General features: G+C 43.4%; 1 protein-coding gene across 3 annotated transcripts in view; it reads left to right on the top strand.

Annotated features, from left to right (window-relative positions):
- The window catches only part of CFAP61 (cilia and flagella associated protein 61), a 337,213-nt gene that overhangs the window by 292,304 nt on the left and 26,185 nt on the right, over positions 1-18,724 (top strand). For 2 of the 3 annotated variants that reach the window (XM_056567635.1, XM_056567638.1), the window contains one exon: positions 12,468-12,558. In XM_056567635.1, coding sequence (XP_056423610.1) covers positions 12,468-12,558 — 91 coding nt within the window. The remainder of the gene's footprint in view (positions 1-12,467; positions 12,559-18,724) is intronic. The other variant, XM_056567636.1, reaches the window with a different exon arrangement.

An 18,724-nucleotide genomic window follows, 5' to 3' on the forward strand; every position in this document is an offset into this window, starting at 1 on the left:
ACAGGGCGCCAGTGGCAAATTTGCCAATCTTGGTGTTCTCTGGCAAATGCCAAACGTCCTGCATGGTGTTGGAGTGTAAGCACATCACCACCTGTGGACGTCGGGCCCTCATACCACACTCATATAGTCTGTTTCTGACCGTTGGGGTGGACAAGTGCACATTTGTTACCTGCTGGAGGTCATTTTTCAGGGCTCTGGCAGTGCTCCTCCTTGCACAAAGGCGGAGGTAGCGGTCCTGGTGCTGGGTTGTTGCTCTCCTACAGCCTCCTCCACGTCTCTTGGTAGCGCCTCCATGCTCTGGACACTACGCTGACAGACACAGCAAACCTTCTTGCCACAGCTTGCATTGATGTGCCATCCTGGATGAGCTGCACTACCTGAGCCACTTGTGTGGGTTGTAGACTCAGTCTAATGCTACCACTAGAGTGAAAGCACTGCCAGCATAGTGACCTAAACATCAGCCAGGAAGCATAGGAACTGAGAAGTGGTCACCACCTGCAGAACCGCTCTTTTATTGGGGATGTCTTTCTAATTACCTATAATTTCCACCTGTGGTCTGTTCCATTTGCACATCAGCATGTGAAATTGATTGTCAATCAGTGTTCCTTCCTGAGTGGACAGTGTGATTTCACAGAAGTGTGATTGACTTGGAGTTACATTGTGTTGTTTAACCCCAGTCCATTTTCACCTTAAAGAGGTTCTCCTGTGCTTAGACATCTTATCCCCTATCCAAAGGATAGGGGATAAGATGCCTGATCATGGGAGTCCCGCCGCTGGGGACCCCCGGGATCTTGCACGTGGCACCCTGTTTGTAATCAGTCCCCAGAGCGTGTTCGCTCCGGGTCTGATTACCAGCGACCACACGGCCGGCAGCGTGTGACGTCACACCTCCGCCCCCGTGTAACATCACACTCCGCCCCTCAATGCAAGCCTACGGGAGGGGGCGTGATAGCTCTGGGGACTGATTACAAACAGGGTGCCACGTGCAAGATCCCGGGGGTCCCCAGCGGCGGGACTCCCACGATCAGGCATCTTATCCCCTATCCTTTGGATAGGGGATAAGATGTCTAAGCACCGGAGTACCCATTTAAGGACCCGGGCATTTTTTGCACATCTGACCACTGTCACTTTAAGTATTAATAACTCTGGAATGCTTTTACTTTTCATTCTGATTCCGAGATTATTTTTTCGTGACATATTCTACTTTATGTTAGTGGTATATTTCTGTCGACAGTTGCATCATTTCTTAATGAAAAATTCCAAAATTTTATGAAAAATTTGAAAATTTAGCATTTTTTTTTACTTTGAAGCTCTCTGCTTGTAAGGAAATTGGACATACCAAATACATTATATATTTATTTGCATATACAATATGTCACTTTATGTTTGCATCATAAAGTTGACATGTTTTTACTTTCGGAAGACATCAGAGGGCTTCAAAGTTCAGCAGCAATTTTCTAATTTTTCACAAAATTTTCAAAATTGGAATTTTTCAGGAACCAGTTCAGTTTTGAAGTGGATTTGAGGGGCCTTCATATTAACCTCTTCAGGTTCCTCTTCATCGCCCAGGGGGGTCCTCAGACCCGCCCCCAACCCCAACCCCCCCCCCCCATGTCGGCGATTGGAGAAAATCGCATGTCAATTCAGACATGCGATTTTCTCCAATTCCGGGCTGATCGGGTCTCTGGTGACCCGATCACCCGGAAAATAGGGCTGATCGGCGTTGTCAGCAACAGCCCCGATCAGCCAAAAGGGATAGGAGTGAGGTCGCAGAGCTGTGATCTCCTCCTATCCCCTGCCATTAGTCAGAACGGAGTTCTGACCAATGGCAGCGCAGGACAGGGGAACATGGCAACCCCCCGTTCTGCCCGCCCCTGGATGTCAGGTAGGGAATCGTCGTTGGGGGGGGGAATTGAAAGTGAAAGTAAAACGATCTTTACTGTGGCAACCACTAGGAAGGCCAAACTGCAACTCCCAGCATGCCCAGACAGCCAAAGGCTGTCTGGGCATGCTGGGAGTTGTAGTTTTGCAACATCTGGAGGGTCACAGTTTGGAGACCACTATTACAGTGGTGCCCAAATGGTAGCCCTCCAGATGTTGCCAAACTACAACTCTCAGCATGCCCAGGCATGCTGGGAGTTGTAGTTCTGTAACATCTGTCCCTTCAGATTTAGCAATTTTCAAGAAATTTTTGAAAATTGCTGCTCTAATTTGAAGCCCTCTAATTTTTTCGAAAAGCAAAAATATGTCCATTTTATGATGCCAACATAAAGTGGACATATTGTATTTGTGAATAAAAATAAAATTTATTGTGAATATCCATTTTCCTTACAAGTAGAGAGCTTCAAAGTTAGAATCTCAGAATCAGAATATTTGGTAAAAGCGTTTTCGCATTATTAATTCGTAAAGTGACGTTGGTAAGAATTGCGAAAAAGGGCTCAGTCCTTAAGGTGAAAAAGGGCTGAGTCCTTAAGGGGTTAAAAATAGCCCATAAATGACCCTTTTATAAAAACTGCACCCCCTCAAAGTATTCAAAATTACATTCAGTAAGTGTGTTAACCCTTTAGGTGTTTCACAGGAATAGCAGCAAAGTGAAGGAGAAAATTCAAAATCTTCATTTTTTACGCTCGCATGTTCTTGTAGACCCAGATTTTGAATTATTACAAGTGGTGAATGGAGAGAAATCACACTAAAATTTGTAACCCAATCTCTCTCGAGTAAGGAAATACCTCATATGTGTATGTCAAGTGCTCTGTGGGTGCACTAGAGGGCTCAGAAGGGAAGGAGCGACATGGGATTTTGGAGAGTGAATTTTTCTGAAATGGTGTTTGGGGGGCATGTCACATTTAAGAAGCCCCTATGGTGCCGGAGCAGCAAAAAAAAAAAACAAAAAAAAAACACATGGCATGCTATTTTGGAAACTACACCCCTCAAGGAACGTAACAAGGGATGTTTGACAATGTTTCGTTAAAGTTGGATGTGTAAATGAAATTTTTTTTTTCACTAAAATGCAGTTTTTTCCCTGAATTTTACATTTTTACAAGAGCTAATAGCAGAAAATGTCCCCCCAAATTTGTAACCCCATCTCTTCTGAGAATGGAAATACCCCATGTGTGGACATCAAGTGCACCACGGGCGTACTTCAATGCTCAGAAGAGAAGGAGTCACATTTGGCTTTTGGAAAGCAAATTTTGCTGAAATGTTTTTTGCGAGGGATGTCGTATTTAGGAAGCCCCTATGCTGCCAGGACACTTTTCGTTAAATTCAGATGTGTAAATGAAAAAAAATTTCACTAAAATGCTGTTTTTTCCCCCCCAAATGTTTTATTTTTACAAGGGGTAATAGGAGAAAATGCCCCCCAAAAAATTGTAACCCCATTTCTTCTAAGTATGGAAATACCCCATATGTGGATGTAAAGTGCTCTGCGGGCAAACTACAATGCTCAGAAGAGAAGGAGCACCATTGATCTTTTGGAGAGAGAATTTGGTTGGAATAGAAGTCAGGGGCCTAGTGCGTTTACAAAGCTCCCCCCCATGGTGCCAGGACAGTGGACCCCCCCCCCCCCCCCCCACACACACACACACATGTGACCCCATTTTGGAAATGACACCCCTCACATAATGTAATAAGGGGTACAGTGAGCATTCACACCCCACTGGTGTCTGACAGATCTTTGGAACAGTGGGCTGGGCAAATGAAAAATTACATTTTTCATTTTCATGGACCACTGTTCCAAAAATCTGTCAGACACCTGTGGGGCGTAAATGCTCACTGAAACCCTTATTACATTACGTGAGGGGTGTAGTTCCTAAAATGTGGTCACGTGTGTGGGGGGGTCCACTATGGGGGCTTTGTAAACACACGTGGCCTTCAATTCAGGATCATTGGCGCTCCTTCCCTTCTGAGCATTGTAGTTCGCCCGCAGAGCACTTTACATCCACATATGGGGTATGTTCTTACTCAGGAAAAAAGCCTTCCAAAATTTGTAACCCCATTTCTTCTATTACCCCTTGTGAAAATGAAAAATTTAGGGTAACACCAGCATTTTGGTAAAAAAAAATGTTTCTTTCATTTTCCCATCCAACTTTAACGAAAATTCGGCTAGCAACTGTGGGGTGTTAAGGCTCACTTTACCCCTTGTTATGTTCCGTGAGGGGTGTAGTTTCCAAAATGGGGTCACATGTATGCATTTATTTTTTTGTGTTTATGTCAGAACTGCTGTAAAATCAGCCACCCATGTGCAATTCACCAATTTAGGCCTCAAATGTACATAGTGTGCTCTCACTCCTGAGCCTTGTTGTGCGTCCGTAGAGCATTTTACTCCCACATAGTTGTCTGGGTATGCTGGGAGTTGCAGTTTTGCAACATCTGGAGGGCTACAGTTTAGAGACCACTGTATAGTGGTCTACAAACTGTAGCCCTATAGATGTTTCTAGGCAACAACTCATCGGCTTCCGTAGTCTGCAGCATGCTACACCAGCGAGAGGATCGCCGCCTGCCGCTGCCAATCGCCGCTGGTAAGGGACCTCCACCGCCGCCGCTGATCACACTACAGTTCCTTCGTTCTGCCCTGACTACCGTGGGTGGGCAGAACAGGGGAACCGAACTTTAACGCCCCCAATGTGTTATTGGTCAGTTGCTTATGACCGACCAATAGCAGGGATAGGAGGGGTGGCACCCCTGCCACCTCACTCCTATCCCTTCTGGGGGATCAGGAGTGTCTTGGAAATCCCCGATCCCTCTTATTTTCAGGGTCAGACCCATATGACCCGGAATTGCCGCATTAGGGGGGGGGTCTCAGGACCCCCCCCCCCCACCCCGCGGGGTTTGCACCGGTCCGGTCCCCGCCTGGCGAGCGGCAGTGATAAAATCGGCAGGGACAAAAAAGCAGCATTTGGGGATTTTTTTTTTTCGTAATAAAGGTTTTTATTGGTATTATCAATAATAGTAACATTACAGCAAAAAAAAAAATTGCAGAACAGCCTACAAATATGCAATCAGAATAGGCAAGTTGCAACACTTCCACAATTGTGAAATATAACATCATTGCATGTGAAAGAATACATGTGGAAACTCACGGTCGACAATTGTCGTCTATGTGAGTCACGAGACAGTCCCGTTTCATGTCGCAATCGGCAATGAGATAAGTTGACATGTCACGTAGGGGATTTTTTTTTATTTTTTACGTTTACGCCGTTCACCGTATGGAATCATTAACATTATATTTTGATAGTTCAGACATTTACGCATGCGGGGATACCAAATATGCTTATAACATTTTTTTTTAGCTTTTTGGGGGTAAAATGGGGAAAACAGATAATTTTTATTGGGGGAGGGGATTTTTCACTTTTTTTTACTTTTTCCCCAAAAATTTATTTTTACATTTTTCCCAAAAAATTTTTTACACTTTTTATGTTCCCATAGGGGACTATCTATAGCAATCATTTGATTGCTAATACTGTTCAGTGCTATGCATAGGACATTGCACTGATAAGTATTATCGGCTATCTCCTGCTCTGGTCTGCTCGATCTCAGACCAGAGCAGGAGACGCCAGGAGATGGACGGAGGCGGGTGAGGGGACCTCCGTCTGCCATTACAGATGATCGGATCGCCGCGGTAGCGCTGCAGGCAATCTGATCATCCATTTTAACTTGCGCATTGCAGAAGATGCCGTGATCTGTACTGATCACGGCATCTGAGGGGTTAATGGCGGACATCCGCGCGATCGCGGATGTTGGCCATTACCGGTGGGTCCCCAGCTGCTGATAGCAGCTGTAACCTGCTGTGTATGACGCGAGCACCGCTCTGATGCTCGCGTCATACACAGGATGTAAATGTATGTCCTGGTGCGTGAAGTACTGCCAAAGAAGGACGTACATTTACGTCCGTGGTCGTTAAGGGGTTAAGTACCAGGGTTAAGTAACTTTACGCCCTGGGTCCTTAAGTGGTTGTGTTCCCTTTATTTTTTTGAGCAGTGTAGTAATAATAAGGGAGAGTTATACATTTTTCATGTTATAAGAAACAGATTTGTGTTGGTTATTTCAGGAATGGACTGCTATAGAGCCACTATTGTAAACTTTTACACTGCCTGCAGTTTCTTCATGGTGTGGCACTACACATTGCTACAGAGGTGAGGGCCACTACGTATGTGTAGGGAGAAGCCACTAGCTATCAGTCACGTCTAGAGCAGCACCTCTAGAGAATGCCGACTGTTGTTTATTAGTAAGAAGTGCGGTGAGTATAAGGCCAGCATTTGTGAGAATACCAAAGAATTGTGCAGTGTTAAGAGTCAATTCAGTGCTACAGTGTAAATGATGAGAAGAAAATTGCTTCACATCTCCGGAGATGTATGGTGGGTCCTGTGATGTCTAGTTCATGTGAGAATGATTGGTAAAACCTGAAATACTTTTACTCTAGTATTTACTATGTGGATATACATGTCCTATTAATATTACTGCCACTGATAATGATTAATGCCATTATTTATCATGTGCTATATAATATATAACATCATTATTATTATTTTTATTATAGTATTTTGTTTAAGTTTATATGTTACTAAACCTTCTACAATTGGACAAATTTCATTAACTTACAATAAGCACAGTGCCAGTTTGCCCTGGATATTACTTGGTTAGCACAATATTTTGATGAACCTTTTTTTATGTATATAGTACCTTAAACAATTGTTTGTGTGAATATACCATAAGGCCTCAAAGATCTAATGGAATGTTGTGTGCATTTTTCAATTCATTTATTCCTTTTTGTTCTCGTATTGTCTACCTATCAGCTAGTTAGGGACGAACTTCAAATGGCACCTAAGAATATTCTTGGTATTTTGGTCATTATTTTAACCAAAATTAGGAGTGGAATTAGCCTGACTGTAACTTACAAATAAAGCAAACAAAACACAAAATGTTCAAAATAATAGCCTCATTGCTAAACCCCCGCAAACTTGTGTGATGTTTATTTTAGAAATTAAACTCTAGTATTGGTGTTTAAAACTACAGCAGTAAGGCTGCATTCACACTTCGTTTTTACATTACGGGTGCCGGATCCGGCTGGGGTACGGGAGAGCCCATTTTGCCTGGACCAGCGCTGAACTCCATTCACTTTAATAAGCCGAATGGAGTCAAACTGTGACTCCGGTCAGCTCATTTTTGACCCGTATGCGGTTTCCTGACCGGACCTAAAACCGAAGTATATTACGGTTTTAGGTCCAGTCACAAAACTGGATAAGGGTCAAAAATGTGCCAACCGTTTGACTCCGGTCAGCTCATTAAAGTGAATGGAGTTCAGCGCTGGTCCGTCTGGGGTACGGGAGAGTCCGGTTTGCCCCTCCCCCAGCTGGATCCGGCACCGTAATGTAAAAACGAGAGGTGAATGCAGCCTAAAATGGCAAAAACTAACAATGTAGCTCACTTGGTCTACCGATAAAACATACACTCTCAGGCCTTGTATGTTTGAATTGTCCCCGCTTGACATAGATTGCTACATTGAACATGTGTAACCTTACAATTCATCAGAACATTACATGTTGCTGGGAGCCTAAAAATATACCATACTTTTCAGCACTGCCAGGCAATTACATTGGTAGTGGCTTCATTATAGAATGTGAGCTTGTATAATTCTTAGAGATAAGATCCATGCCTCAGATTTATTTGGTCTATGTTACTTACTTGCGTTCTCTATCAACCCTTTTATTGTATAAAATTAATATGCTGACTTTAGCCTGCATAAATTAGTTCAGCTTTCAGGTGCTCCGGTGGGCTGGAAAAGATGGATACAGTCCTAGGAGAGAGTCTCATAGGACTGTATCCACCTTTTCCAGCCGACCGGAGCACCTGAAAGCTGAAATAATTTATGCAGGCAAAAGTCAGCAACTGCCGAGCCGAGAAGTTCATGACAAATCGAATCACTGTAACTTCGCTCATCTCTAAACATCATCAATATAGTATTTTCTTTCAGTTTATATTTTAGTAATATTTGTATGATTGGATATTTTTATTTTCCTTACATTTTGAACAATACCTGGTTGCGATGTATATTATTGGGGGTAATATTTTCCTGAATCTTTGTCATGTATACAGTACCTAAAGCACTTATAGAGCGGGTGTAAAATAACTGTTTAATCACAGGAGCCCGGAGTGGGGAAGGAGTAATAAGAATAATTAACACCAAAACCCCAGTCACCGAAGTGACGGGGTATAAAACCCCTCTTAACTTATATTCCCCCTCCTATAGAAATTATTTTGTGTTAAAACATCACTTTTATTTGTTATTCATTAAAAGGTCCAAGGTGTATTAAAATACCAGCATGGTCCCAAAGATCCTAATATCACTCTCAGGAGTAGTATTATTGTATAAACGTCTGCAGTACGTATTAGATAGGACCATATGCTGGTTTAAAACCACAAAATTATGTCCCCCCTACATGTTTCGTGGCACCAACCACGTCCTCAGGGGCAGTATGTCTCATAGCCCCTGAGGACTTGGTTGGTGCCACGAAACATATAGGGGAGACATAATTTTGTGGTTTTAAAACAGCATATGGTCCCATCTAATACGTACTGTAGACGTTTATACAATAATACTACTCCTGTAGGAGAGTGATATTAGGATCTTTGGGACCGTGCCGGTATTTTAATACACCTTGGACCTTTTAATGAATAACAAATAAAAGTGATGTTTTAACACAATATAATTTCTATAGGAGGGAGAATATAAGTTAAGAGGGGTTTTATACCCCGTCACTTCGGTGACTGGGGTTTTGGTGTTAAATGAAATAACTGTAACTCTAAGTTGTGAACTTTGCGAGTATCATGTACCATCAAAGGTACATATAGTAACAGTTTGTAAGGTTGAAAAAAGACAAGAGTCCATCGAGTTCAACCTAGAAACACAATATTAGGCCGTGGTATTAATGTTATGGCTGATGGGACACAATATTAGAGAGTGGTATTAATGTTATGGCTGATGAAACATATTAGGCGGTGGTATTGATTTTATGGCTGATGGGACACAATATTAGGAGGTATAAATACTTACATCTAACATATACACACTATTCAGTGAATTCTGTGATTAAAAATCCCCTGAAAAGAAGTTAGCAGAATAGTTTCTATGTAAATATTTCTCTACCATATACACATGGAAAGAATTTAGCTGTTAGACTAGAACCCATATAATTACATACAGCTATAATTTATGCCTTTCACTCTGCTACAGCTCTTTATTCCTGTAAATTGTATTTAACTTTACAAATGAACAAAATAAATCTTATACTATGAAATGTGTTTGATATATGTTTCAAAAACTATATAAAATGTATTTATCCCTACAAATATAGAAACGCTCAGTCTGGAATGCATTATGTGTGCATCATGATAGTCAAAAGGAATGATCAGCCTGTGGAGATTTTGTGTGAGAGGTATTTTAAGTAAAAGCAGCCCCCACACTATAAACATTCACTGCAACTTAGGAAACTACGTGTAACGTCAGTGAATGTGGGAGAAAGGGGGGGGGGGCAAAGCTATGCAGGCAGGGAAAGGGGGTGTGGCATAGAGAGGCTCTGCTAGAAAAGGGGGCGTGGCACTTGTCACTTTTACTTCCGGTGGTCAGTTTGAGGAAAGGTATCCCCCCCCTCACTAATGCCATATACTATTTATATTCACCACACACATAAAGGAGACTTCTGAACAAGCTTAATACAATTTGTACATCTTAATATATTGTCCAGGATCATCTATGGCTATAAACCATATTAAGCTGGAAACAGTTCAGTTTAATTCTATTTTCTTAATTAGAAATAATTGAATCATTTATAGTGTGAATCGCTTTATTACACTGGGGCTTCAAATATTAACACTGGGCTTACACCATAGAAGATAGCAGGAAAGTATTTATTTTTAAATTAAACATCACCACTATAGAGTTCAAGGGAACATGAAATAACAAGAATAGTAAACCAGCTCACCTCTTGGTGTTTCCATGTACAGGTCCACACTCGGCTCGGTGCATCTTGAACAGTAGAATAAAAAGCAGCATGATAGCTGTCACGCCCCCTCCCGTAGGCTTGCATTGAGGGGCGGAGCGTGACGTCACACTGGGGTGGAAGTGTGACGTCACACGCCGCTGGCAGTGTGGTCCCCGGTAATCAGACCCGGAGCGAACACGCTCCGGGGACTGATTACAAACGGGGTGCTGCGTGCAAGATCCCGGGGGTCCCCAGCGGCGGGACACCCGCGATCAGGCATCTTATCCCCTATCCTCTGGATAGGGGATAAGATGTCTAAGCACCGGAGTACCCCTTTAAAGCGGTACTACAGCCCTAAGACATCTTATCCCATATCCAAAGGATAGGGGATAAGATGTCTGATCGCGGGGGGACCCACCGCTGGGGACCCCCGCAATCTAGCATGCACCCTGGCTAGAAGACACTGTACTACAGTCTCTATAAGGACATTTGTTTTCCATTTTCAAGATCGGACATTTAGACGAATGCTAGAGGTCCGACCACTAGGACCCCAACTGACCTGAGACTGGAGGACAAATGTCCGTTTAGGGTACGTTCACATGGACGGATCCCTTGCGGATCTGCCAACAATGAACCCTACAGTGTTGCCTCCGTCTGTGCCTGCTCATAGCAGCAATCCACCACTACGAGCAGACACGCTTCAATGTGCAAGTCGCCACATGCACGCGCAGTATGAGTGCGGCGACTCGCACATCGCAGTGTGTCTGCTTATAGCAGCAGATTGCCGCTATGAGCAGACACAGATGGAGGCAACACTGTAGGGTCCATCATTGGCGGATCAACAGCGTAAAATACGCTGTGGATCCATCCGTGTGAAAGTACCCTTAGAGACTGTAGTGCAGTGTCTACCTGTCAGGGCGCCTCCAGCTGTTGCAAAACTACAATAGTTAGTGTACTCTAATTCACAACTTTCCTGTTTTGTGCAAGCTACCATTGGTCTATTAAAAGGGTTAACCCAAACCACAGGATAGGGGATATTAAGGTGTTTGCTGGGGGTCTGACCACTAGGATCCCCAATGATCCTGAGCATGGAGGACGAATGTCCCTTTAAAGGGGTACTCCAATGGAAAAAACATTTTTTAAATCATCTGGTGCCAGAAAGTTAAACGGATTTGTAAATGACTTCTATTTAAAAATCTTAATCCTTCCAGTACTTATCAGTTTCTGTATGCTCCACAGGAAGTTATTTTCTTTTTGAATTTCTTTTCTGTCTGACCACAGTGCTCTCTGCTGCCACCTCTGTTCATGTCAGGAACTGTCCAGAGCAGGAGCAAATCCCCATAGCAAACCTATCCTGCTCCGGACAGTTCCTGACATGGACAGCGGTGTCAGCAGAGAGCACTGTGGTCAGACAGAAAGGAAATTCAAAAAGAAAAAGAACTTCCTCTGGATCATACAGCAACTGATAAGTACTGGAAGGATTAAGATTTTTTTTTTTATAGAAGTAATTTCCAAATCTGTTTAACTTTCCAGAAGTTGATTTAAAAATTTAATTGTTTTCCACCGGAGTACCCCTTTAATAACTGTAGTGCACTGTTTTCCAGCCAGAGTGCCTCCAGCTGTTGCAAAATTACAACTTCCAACGTATAAAAAAGTATTTGAATCTGACAGTGCAGATTTCAGACGCCCTGGAAAACAGTCAATCTTGTCCGGGAAGGTTTCCATGGCTCTGTAGCAGTAGTGTTCAAAGTGTGAACCTCCAGATGTTGCAAAACTACAACTCCCAGCATGCCCGGACAGCCGTTGGCTGTCCGGGCATGCTGGGAGTTGTAGTTTTGCAACAGCTGGAGGCACACTGGTTGGGAAAGACCGCTCTAAACATTCCATAACCATTAGACAGAATGTGTTACTACAGAACTAGAGTCCTACTTGTTTGGACCCCAGTAATTCTGCTTATATAATGGTTAGCCAGCACGAAACCCGGAAGTTGCAAATTAAGAGTAGCAAGGCACTATGGCGGCCTGTTTTTCCTGTCACGTAGTAATCCTCAGACCCTAATGCCCGAACAACATTTGTGTCATTGTCTACACAAATTTAATTTGTTTATGCACCAGTTCAGTTAATCCCACAATCTGCTTTGCTCAAATGAGACCGGATAATGGAGACATGGTCCCTCACATGTCTTCAGGCTTTTAAATTCTGATAAAAATCAGGATTCTTCACTGGGTCTTGCTGCAGCTCTGAATTAAGCCACTTTAAATGTAATTACCAGAGCTGGCTGTACATCAGGAACATCCATTAAAAAAATTGATTGCCCACGCTGTTATAGGGAGGCATTTTATGAACAAACGATCCTGATGGGGCCTGAACTCCAAATTATTAAAGTGAAAAAAAAAAAAATATATAGAAAAAATAATCAGGTAAATACTTTATTAGCTGTTAATGAGAGGTTCACCGGATAACTCAATTTTCTTCTTCTTTTCAAAACAGCTACTTCATGGAAGCGTGGTGCATGGCCGTCTATCACGATCGCTTTATTGATTTCCGGCAAGAGGTGCGCGAAATCCTAGAATCCAAGAAAGTAAGGAAAAAAAATAACCAATATCTCCTTTTTTTTCCCTCTCTCTCTGAAAGGCGTAACTTTGTCTTATTGCTTCGCCGCTCATTAGGACACAGGCCACTTTGTTCTGGATTATGTGAGCCTGCAGCAATATGTATTAGCCCGAGACTAACGTAATTATGGAAGGGCTTTGGCGCGAGATGGATGAAACCACAGAGATGGATGTTTTTTTTTGAAGAATTCTGATGAAAACATTTTTTTTTAACAAAAAAACTAAAACTTGCACGCAGTTATTCATTTGTATATTGTTAAAGGAGTAGTGCAGTGAAAAATAACTTATAGGGGATCAATTATAGTTCGCGGAGGAGTCCGACCGCTGGGACCCCCCGCGATCTCCTGAACGATCTCCTGAATATGGAAGCGGCCGTTCCGACCCCTGCAGGATGCCGTGGCCGACACACCCCCTCCATGTATCTCTATGGGATACTTGGAGGGGGCATGTCATCCGCCACTCCGCAGACTACCGGAGCCCCATTCAAGAGATTGCGGGGGGTCCCAGCGCTCTGAACCCCCCGCAATCTATAATTTATCCAAAGGATAGGGGATAAGTTATCTTTCACTACAGAACTCCTTTAAAGGGGTACTCTGGTGGGGAAAAAAAAAAATTCCAAATCAACTGGTGCCAGAAAGTTAAACAGATTTGTAAATTACTTCTATTAAAAAATATTTACCCTTCCAGTACTTTTTAGCAGCTGTATGCTACAGAGGAAATTCTTTTCATTTAGAATTTTTTTTTTTGTCTTGTCCACAGTGCTCTCTGCTGACACCTGATGCCCGTATCAGGAACTGTCCAGAGCAGGAGAAAATCCCCATTGTAAATCTATGCTACTCTGGACAGTTCCTGACACAGACAGAGGTGTCAGCAGAGAGCACTGTGGACAAGACAAAAAAGAAATTAAAAAGGAAAAGAATTTCCTCTGTAGCATACAGCTGCTAAAAAGTACTGGAAGGGTAAAGATTTTTTTTAACAGAAGTCATTTACAAATCTTACAATGCAAGGAGGTAGCGTGCACTCACCGTGGGTAAACAGCTGCAGGCCCGAGGTCCGGGATCACTACGGCATGCCTTACCGTCTCTGTCTATGCCGTGGTGATCCCGGACCTCGGGCCTGCAGCTGTTTACCCGCGGTGAGTGCACGCTACCTCCTTGCATTGTATTGTTTGATACTTTATCTAGTGTGTGCACCCCGCAGGTGCTGCGTTGTTACTTATCGGGTCCGGAAGGCTGCCGGTGTACACCAGCGGTATCGTATATCTGCATGTTTAGCTGCACGGTGTGCTCTCTCCCCTTCGAGTGGCTTAAGGTCATTTACAAATCTGTTTAACTTTCTGGGACCAGTTGATTTAAAAAAAAAATGTTTTCCACTAGAATATCCCTTTAAGGCCTCATTCACATCAGTGTTGGGAACATTCGTGAGTTCACATTGGCATTAAATTACTAAAACCCAGGGCTTATTAACAATAATAACCCCCCTTTTTTTTGTTTGTTCTTGTTGTTAAAACATAACTTGTATTACTTAATGTTGAGATGACTGTGACAAGTCATTTAAAACCATGTAATCAGCTCCAGAAATATAAGTCAGTGGAGGGATAAACCCTCTGTCTGATAATTGTAAGGGTCTGCAGACACCCTATTATAACTGAAAAAGCTGGATTACTGTATTAAATACACAAATGGCATTATGCTCCAGGACGTTCTAGGTCCGTCCTGCCTTTTTTTTTCCTGTGAGGAGCACAACTGACACCACTGGGTCCCAATGGATCCCATTGACTTGAATGGGGTCCATCGGGGATTTAGTGGATAAAAAAAATAGGAGCACGACCGCAATGTGAATGAGCCCTTAGATCCGTTATTGTCATCTAACTGACCTAATTCTAATCAGATGGTAAAGATGTCAACGGTCGGTTATTTAAATAGATTTCTTGGAAACATACAATAAAAATACCAGATCCGTTTAAATCGTTTATATATCCGTATTTGTTAATATCCGTTTTTTTTTTAAACTATTTACATTTAGTTCATGTGATCTGGCCTCACTTCCTTTGTTTTTATATTTTCCGCGCATGCTCAGTAGCAATAACGGATTGTAAGCTAATGACGCAGAGGGAGGTTACTTCCGTCACCATAGACTTTAATGTTAAATTTATAAGGACGTTATAGTGCATGCCCAGGGACCCGCTGGTAATGGCGGACATCCGTGATCGCCAATGGTCTGCCATTAACCTCTCAGATGCTGTGATCAATACAGATCACGGCATCTGTGGCAGTGCAGTATCTTAAATGGATCATCGGATCGCAGCACTGGCGCGGGAATCCGATCATCCAGCATGGCGGACAGAGGTCCCCTCACCTGCCTCCGGCCGTCTCCTGGGGTCTTCTGCTCTGGTCTGAGATCGAGCAAACCAGAGCAGAAGATAGCTGATAACACTGAACAGTGCTATTCCCTATGCATAGCACTGAACAGTATTAGCAATCAAATGATTGCTATAAATAGGACTATTAAAGTGTTAAAAAATGTAAAAAAAAAAGTAAAAAAAATTTGAACCCCCCCCCCCCCCCCCCAATAAAAGCGTAAACATTTCTTTTATAAACATATTTGGTATATTGACAGTGTTAACTCTATTGATGCCATGGTTCTGATGGTGTCATAGCCGCAGTAGGTCAGCTGATGGTCTTCTGTCTGCAGAGTACAGAAGCCTGTGAGGTCAAGACTGGATCTCAAAGGTGAACTGTCAATATAATACTGACAGTACTGATGTGCTACAGTTTAGTTTAAAAGGAAAAAATTTGACTTCCGGACCCAGCGCTGCCATGCTGCCAGCCGCAGCTAAGACGGCTCCCACGCCTCCTGGCCTCCGACCCGTTGTTATTATTGGCAAGTATGTCCCCGGCGTTCACAGTTTGTTCCCTGCACCTCTGGCAGCTCCCCCACCTCTGTATGGAGCCATATCTGCTCCTTAGCGGCCATAAACAGACTCACCAGCACGGCTCCCGCAAGGGCTCCTCTTCTGTAATGGTGGCGAGGACATATCTGCAGGTACAGCGCTCCTCACTGCATAGCTCCGCTCTGGGCACTTAGTCAGCACCATCCTCTCCACAGCGCAGCCAGTCCCTCAGCCTGCAGCTGGACATGGGGGCCCCTCTGCCTCCCTCTCAACAGGGCAACATGGCTCTTGCTTCAGTGGGTGCCTCCACCCCTCCATCTTCTTCCCATCAGCCCATAGGCTTGTCTGCTGACCCCCACCTTCATGTCCTCACAGCATGCGGCTCATCCCTCTACAGAGACTGAAAACTCTGATATGCAGCCTCAGTCCTTCTTTGATTTTAAAAACCTGGCAGCTGAAGTTATGCCACAAATTGCACCCAGTCTGCAAAAGACACTGGAGGCGACACTTCAAGCATCCTTTAATAAGCTGCAGCCTGACCTTGCATTGACTAACACTGTGGTTGATACACTGCGGTGTGATGTCACCACGCTGACACAAGATCATTCTCAGGTTTCAGCATTGGTCACCGACCTCCATCATGAAAATGCCAGCCTGTGGGCTAAAACTGATGATCTAGAAAACCGTTCCAGGCAAAATAACATTCGCATTGTGGGCCTCTCGGAGCGGGTGAAGGTTCCAGACCTACAATGTCTTTGTGAAGTGGAACTTTCTGAAGCCTCAGGCTTGGAGCATTACTGCAGAGTGGAGAGGGTTCATAGGATTGGCCCTGACTCCTGGAACGAGAACTCTAATTTGCCTTCTTCACAGCAAAACCGACCTCGTCAGGTTATTTTGAAGTTACTGGACTACAATGACTGTCAGGAACTCTTGCGGGCCTTTCGGATGCGGTCCTCTCCTCATACTCCGGGGCATCCAGGTTTTTCTTTTTGAGGAGTTCTCAGCACCTGTGGCACGCCTTCACAGGGCGTTCAGTGCTGTATGCATGGAATTGTTTCAGCCCAAGGTGAAGTTGCAGTTGCAGTACCCTGCAGTGTTAGGATATGTTCACACTGGTTAAGGTGTGAGCGGAATGTTCGCTTAAAAAAATCAGCTCAAAAACGCATTTTTCCGCTCGGATTGAAATCGCGCAGAATTCCGCTCTGATTTTCTTGCGGAAATGAAAGAGGATAGGACACACAATAATGTGCGAATTCCGTGCAAATTCCGCTCGAATTCTGTGTGAATTCCGCGCAGAAGTGTGGCAGACTGCCAAAAATGCGGAACGGAATTCTGTGACAGAATTCCGCTAGCGGAATTTCCTCAGTGTGAACTGAGGAGAGGAAAGTTAACAAAATACTATGGGGTATGGCACTGCTGAATGAATTGGAGAGGAATAAGCGAGCAGAATTACTCTTGGAAATTCCTCTCCAATTCCTCAGTGTGAACATACCCTTATGTGTTTTTCATAATGACAGCTCTTCTACGGTGTTTTCCAGCCCATCTGCAGCTGAAATGGCCTTGAGTGCCCCTCCTAGATCTGACCGTCATCAGGGAAGTCCCAGACGTTCCTAGAGGGACTCATCCCTTCCGTCACTTGGATGTTCCTTGCTTCATGATGGATGCTGTTGTTAGCCGTATTCTGGATGCTACAGGGCTCCTGTTCCTGCGTGCTTGACATCTCTTGAGACTTACCTCTCTGGATCTGGCAGTACGACCTATGTGCCTACAAATTTCTGATTGTGCCTGGTCTACTTCGTTGACGTGTCCTTCCTGCCTCTTTATGTCGGATCTTATGTGGTCCACAGCGTTTATTGTTCCTTGAGGGCGGGTGGGAGTTGGCTGAGGGTATTACCAATGTTGAATTTATGTATAGTTCCTTTGCTCCCATAGCCTGTTATTTACTATTAGGGGGGATGTTGTAGTATTTCTTTCTAGGGGTGCCTTGTTGTCCATTTGGTTGGGCTCCTGGGGTATGCCAGTGGGTCATCTATTATAAGTGCATCCTTCTTGTTGATCTGTGGGGAGTTTTTAAAATTCGATACTCTCCCCAGCGGGTGGTGCTCCTGTTTAGCTCCATGATTGCTCACTGTTTTATGTTCTTTACTGTATCAGTTATTTTATCTTGCCTCAGTTTACCGGTTAGTTGGCCTGGTAGGGGGTTAACTGGGCCTGGTAGGAAAAAGGAAGTCCTTAACACAGTGCTCAACATGTCTTCTTGTGTTCCTTAGTCGCAGGCGTATTATTGTATTTTAGCTTTGTGATATTCTTTTGGTTGCCCTCAAGGTCTCTGTTTTGTCTCTGGCCTGGACGGTATCCTTTAGATCCCCAGTCTTTTCAAGCGTTGGGGTGTACGTGTAGTGTGTATACGAGTGGTTGTCTGCCTGTTTTTTTTTCTCGTTTCCTTTCTCTCTTTCTCTTCAGGTCTGATCTCTCTCCTTCTTTAGGATGCAGTTGATACATTCATGGCCGTAAATGTTGGCACCCCTGAAATTTTTCAAGAAAATTAAGTATTTCTCACAGAAAAGGATTGTAGTAACACATGTTTTGCTATAAGCATGTTTATTCCCTTTGTGTGTATTGGAACTATACCAAAAAAGGGAGGGAAAAAAGCAAGTTGGACATAATGTCACCAAACTCCAAAAATGGGCTGGACAAAATTATTGCCACCCATAACTTAATATTTGGTTGCACACCCTTTGGAAAAAATAACTTAAATCAGTTGCATCCTATAACCATCAATAAGCTTCATACATCTCTAAGCTCGAATGTTGAACCACTCTTCCTTTGCAAACTGCTCCAGGTTTTTCTTATTGGAAGGGTGCCTTTTCCCAACAGCAATTTTAACCCCTTAAGGACGCAGCTCTTTTTCACCTTAAGGACGGAGCCCTTTTTCGCAATTCTGACCACCGTCGCTTTACGCATTAATAACTCTAAAACGCTTTTACCGAATATTCTGATTCTGAGATTGTTTTTTCGTAACATATTCTACTTTATTTTGGTGGTAAATTTTCGTCGTTACTTGCATCCTTTTTTGGTGAAAAATCCCAAAATGTCATGAAAATTTTGAAAATGTTGCATTTTTCTAACTTTGAAGCTCTCTGCTTGTAAGGAAAATGGATATTCCAAATAAATTTTATTTTTATTCACAAATACAATATGTCCACTTTATGTTGGCATCATAAAATGGACATATTTTTACT

The sequence above is a fragment of the Hyla sarda genome, chromosome 3 (assembly GCF_029499605.1).
Source record: "Hyla sarda isolate aHylSar1 chromosome 3, aHylSar1.hap1, whole genome shotgun sequence".
Taxonomy (NCBI): Eukaryota; Metazoa; Chordata; class Amphibia; order Anura; family Hylidae; genus Hyla; species Hyla sarda.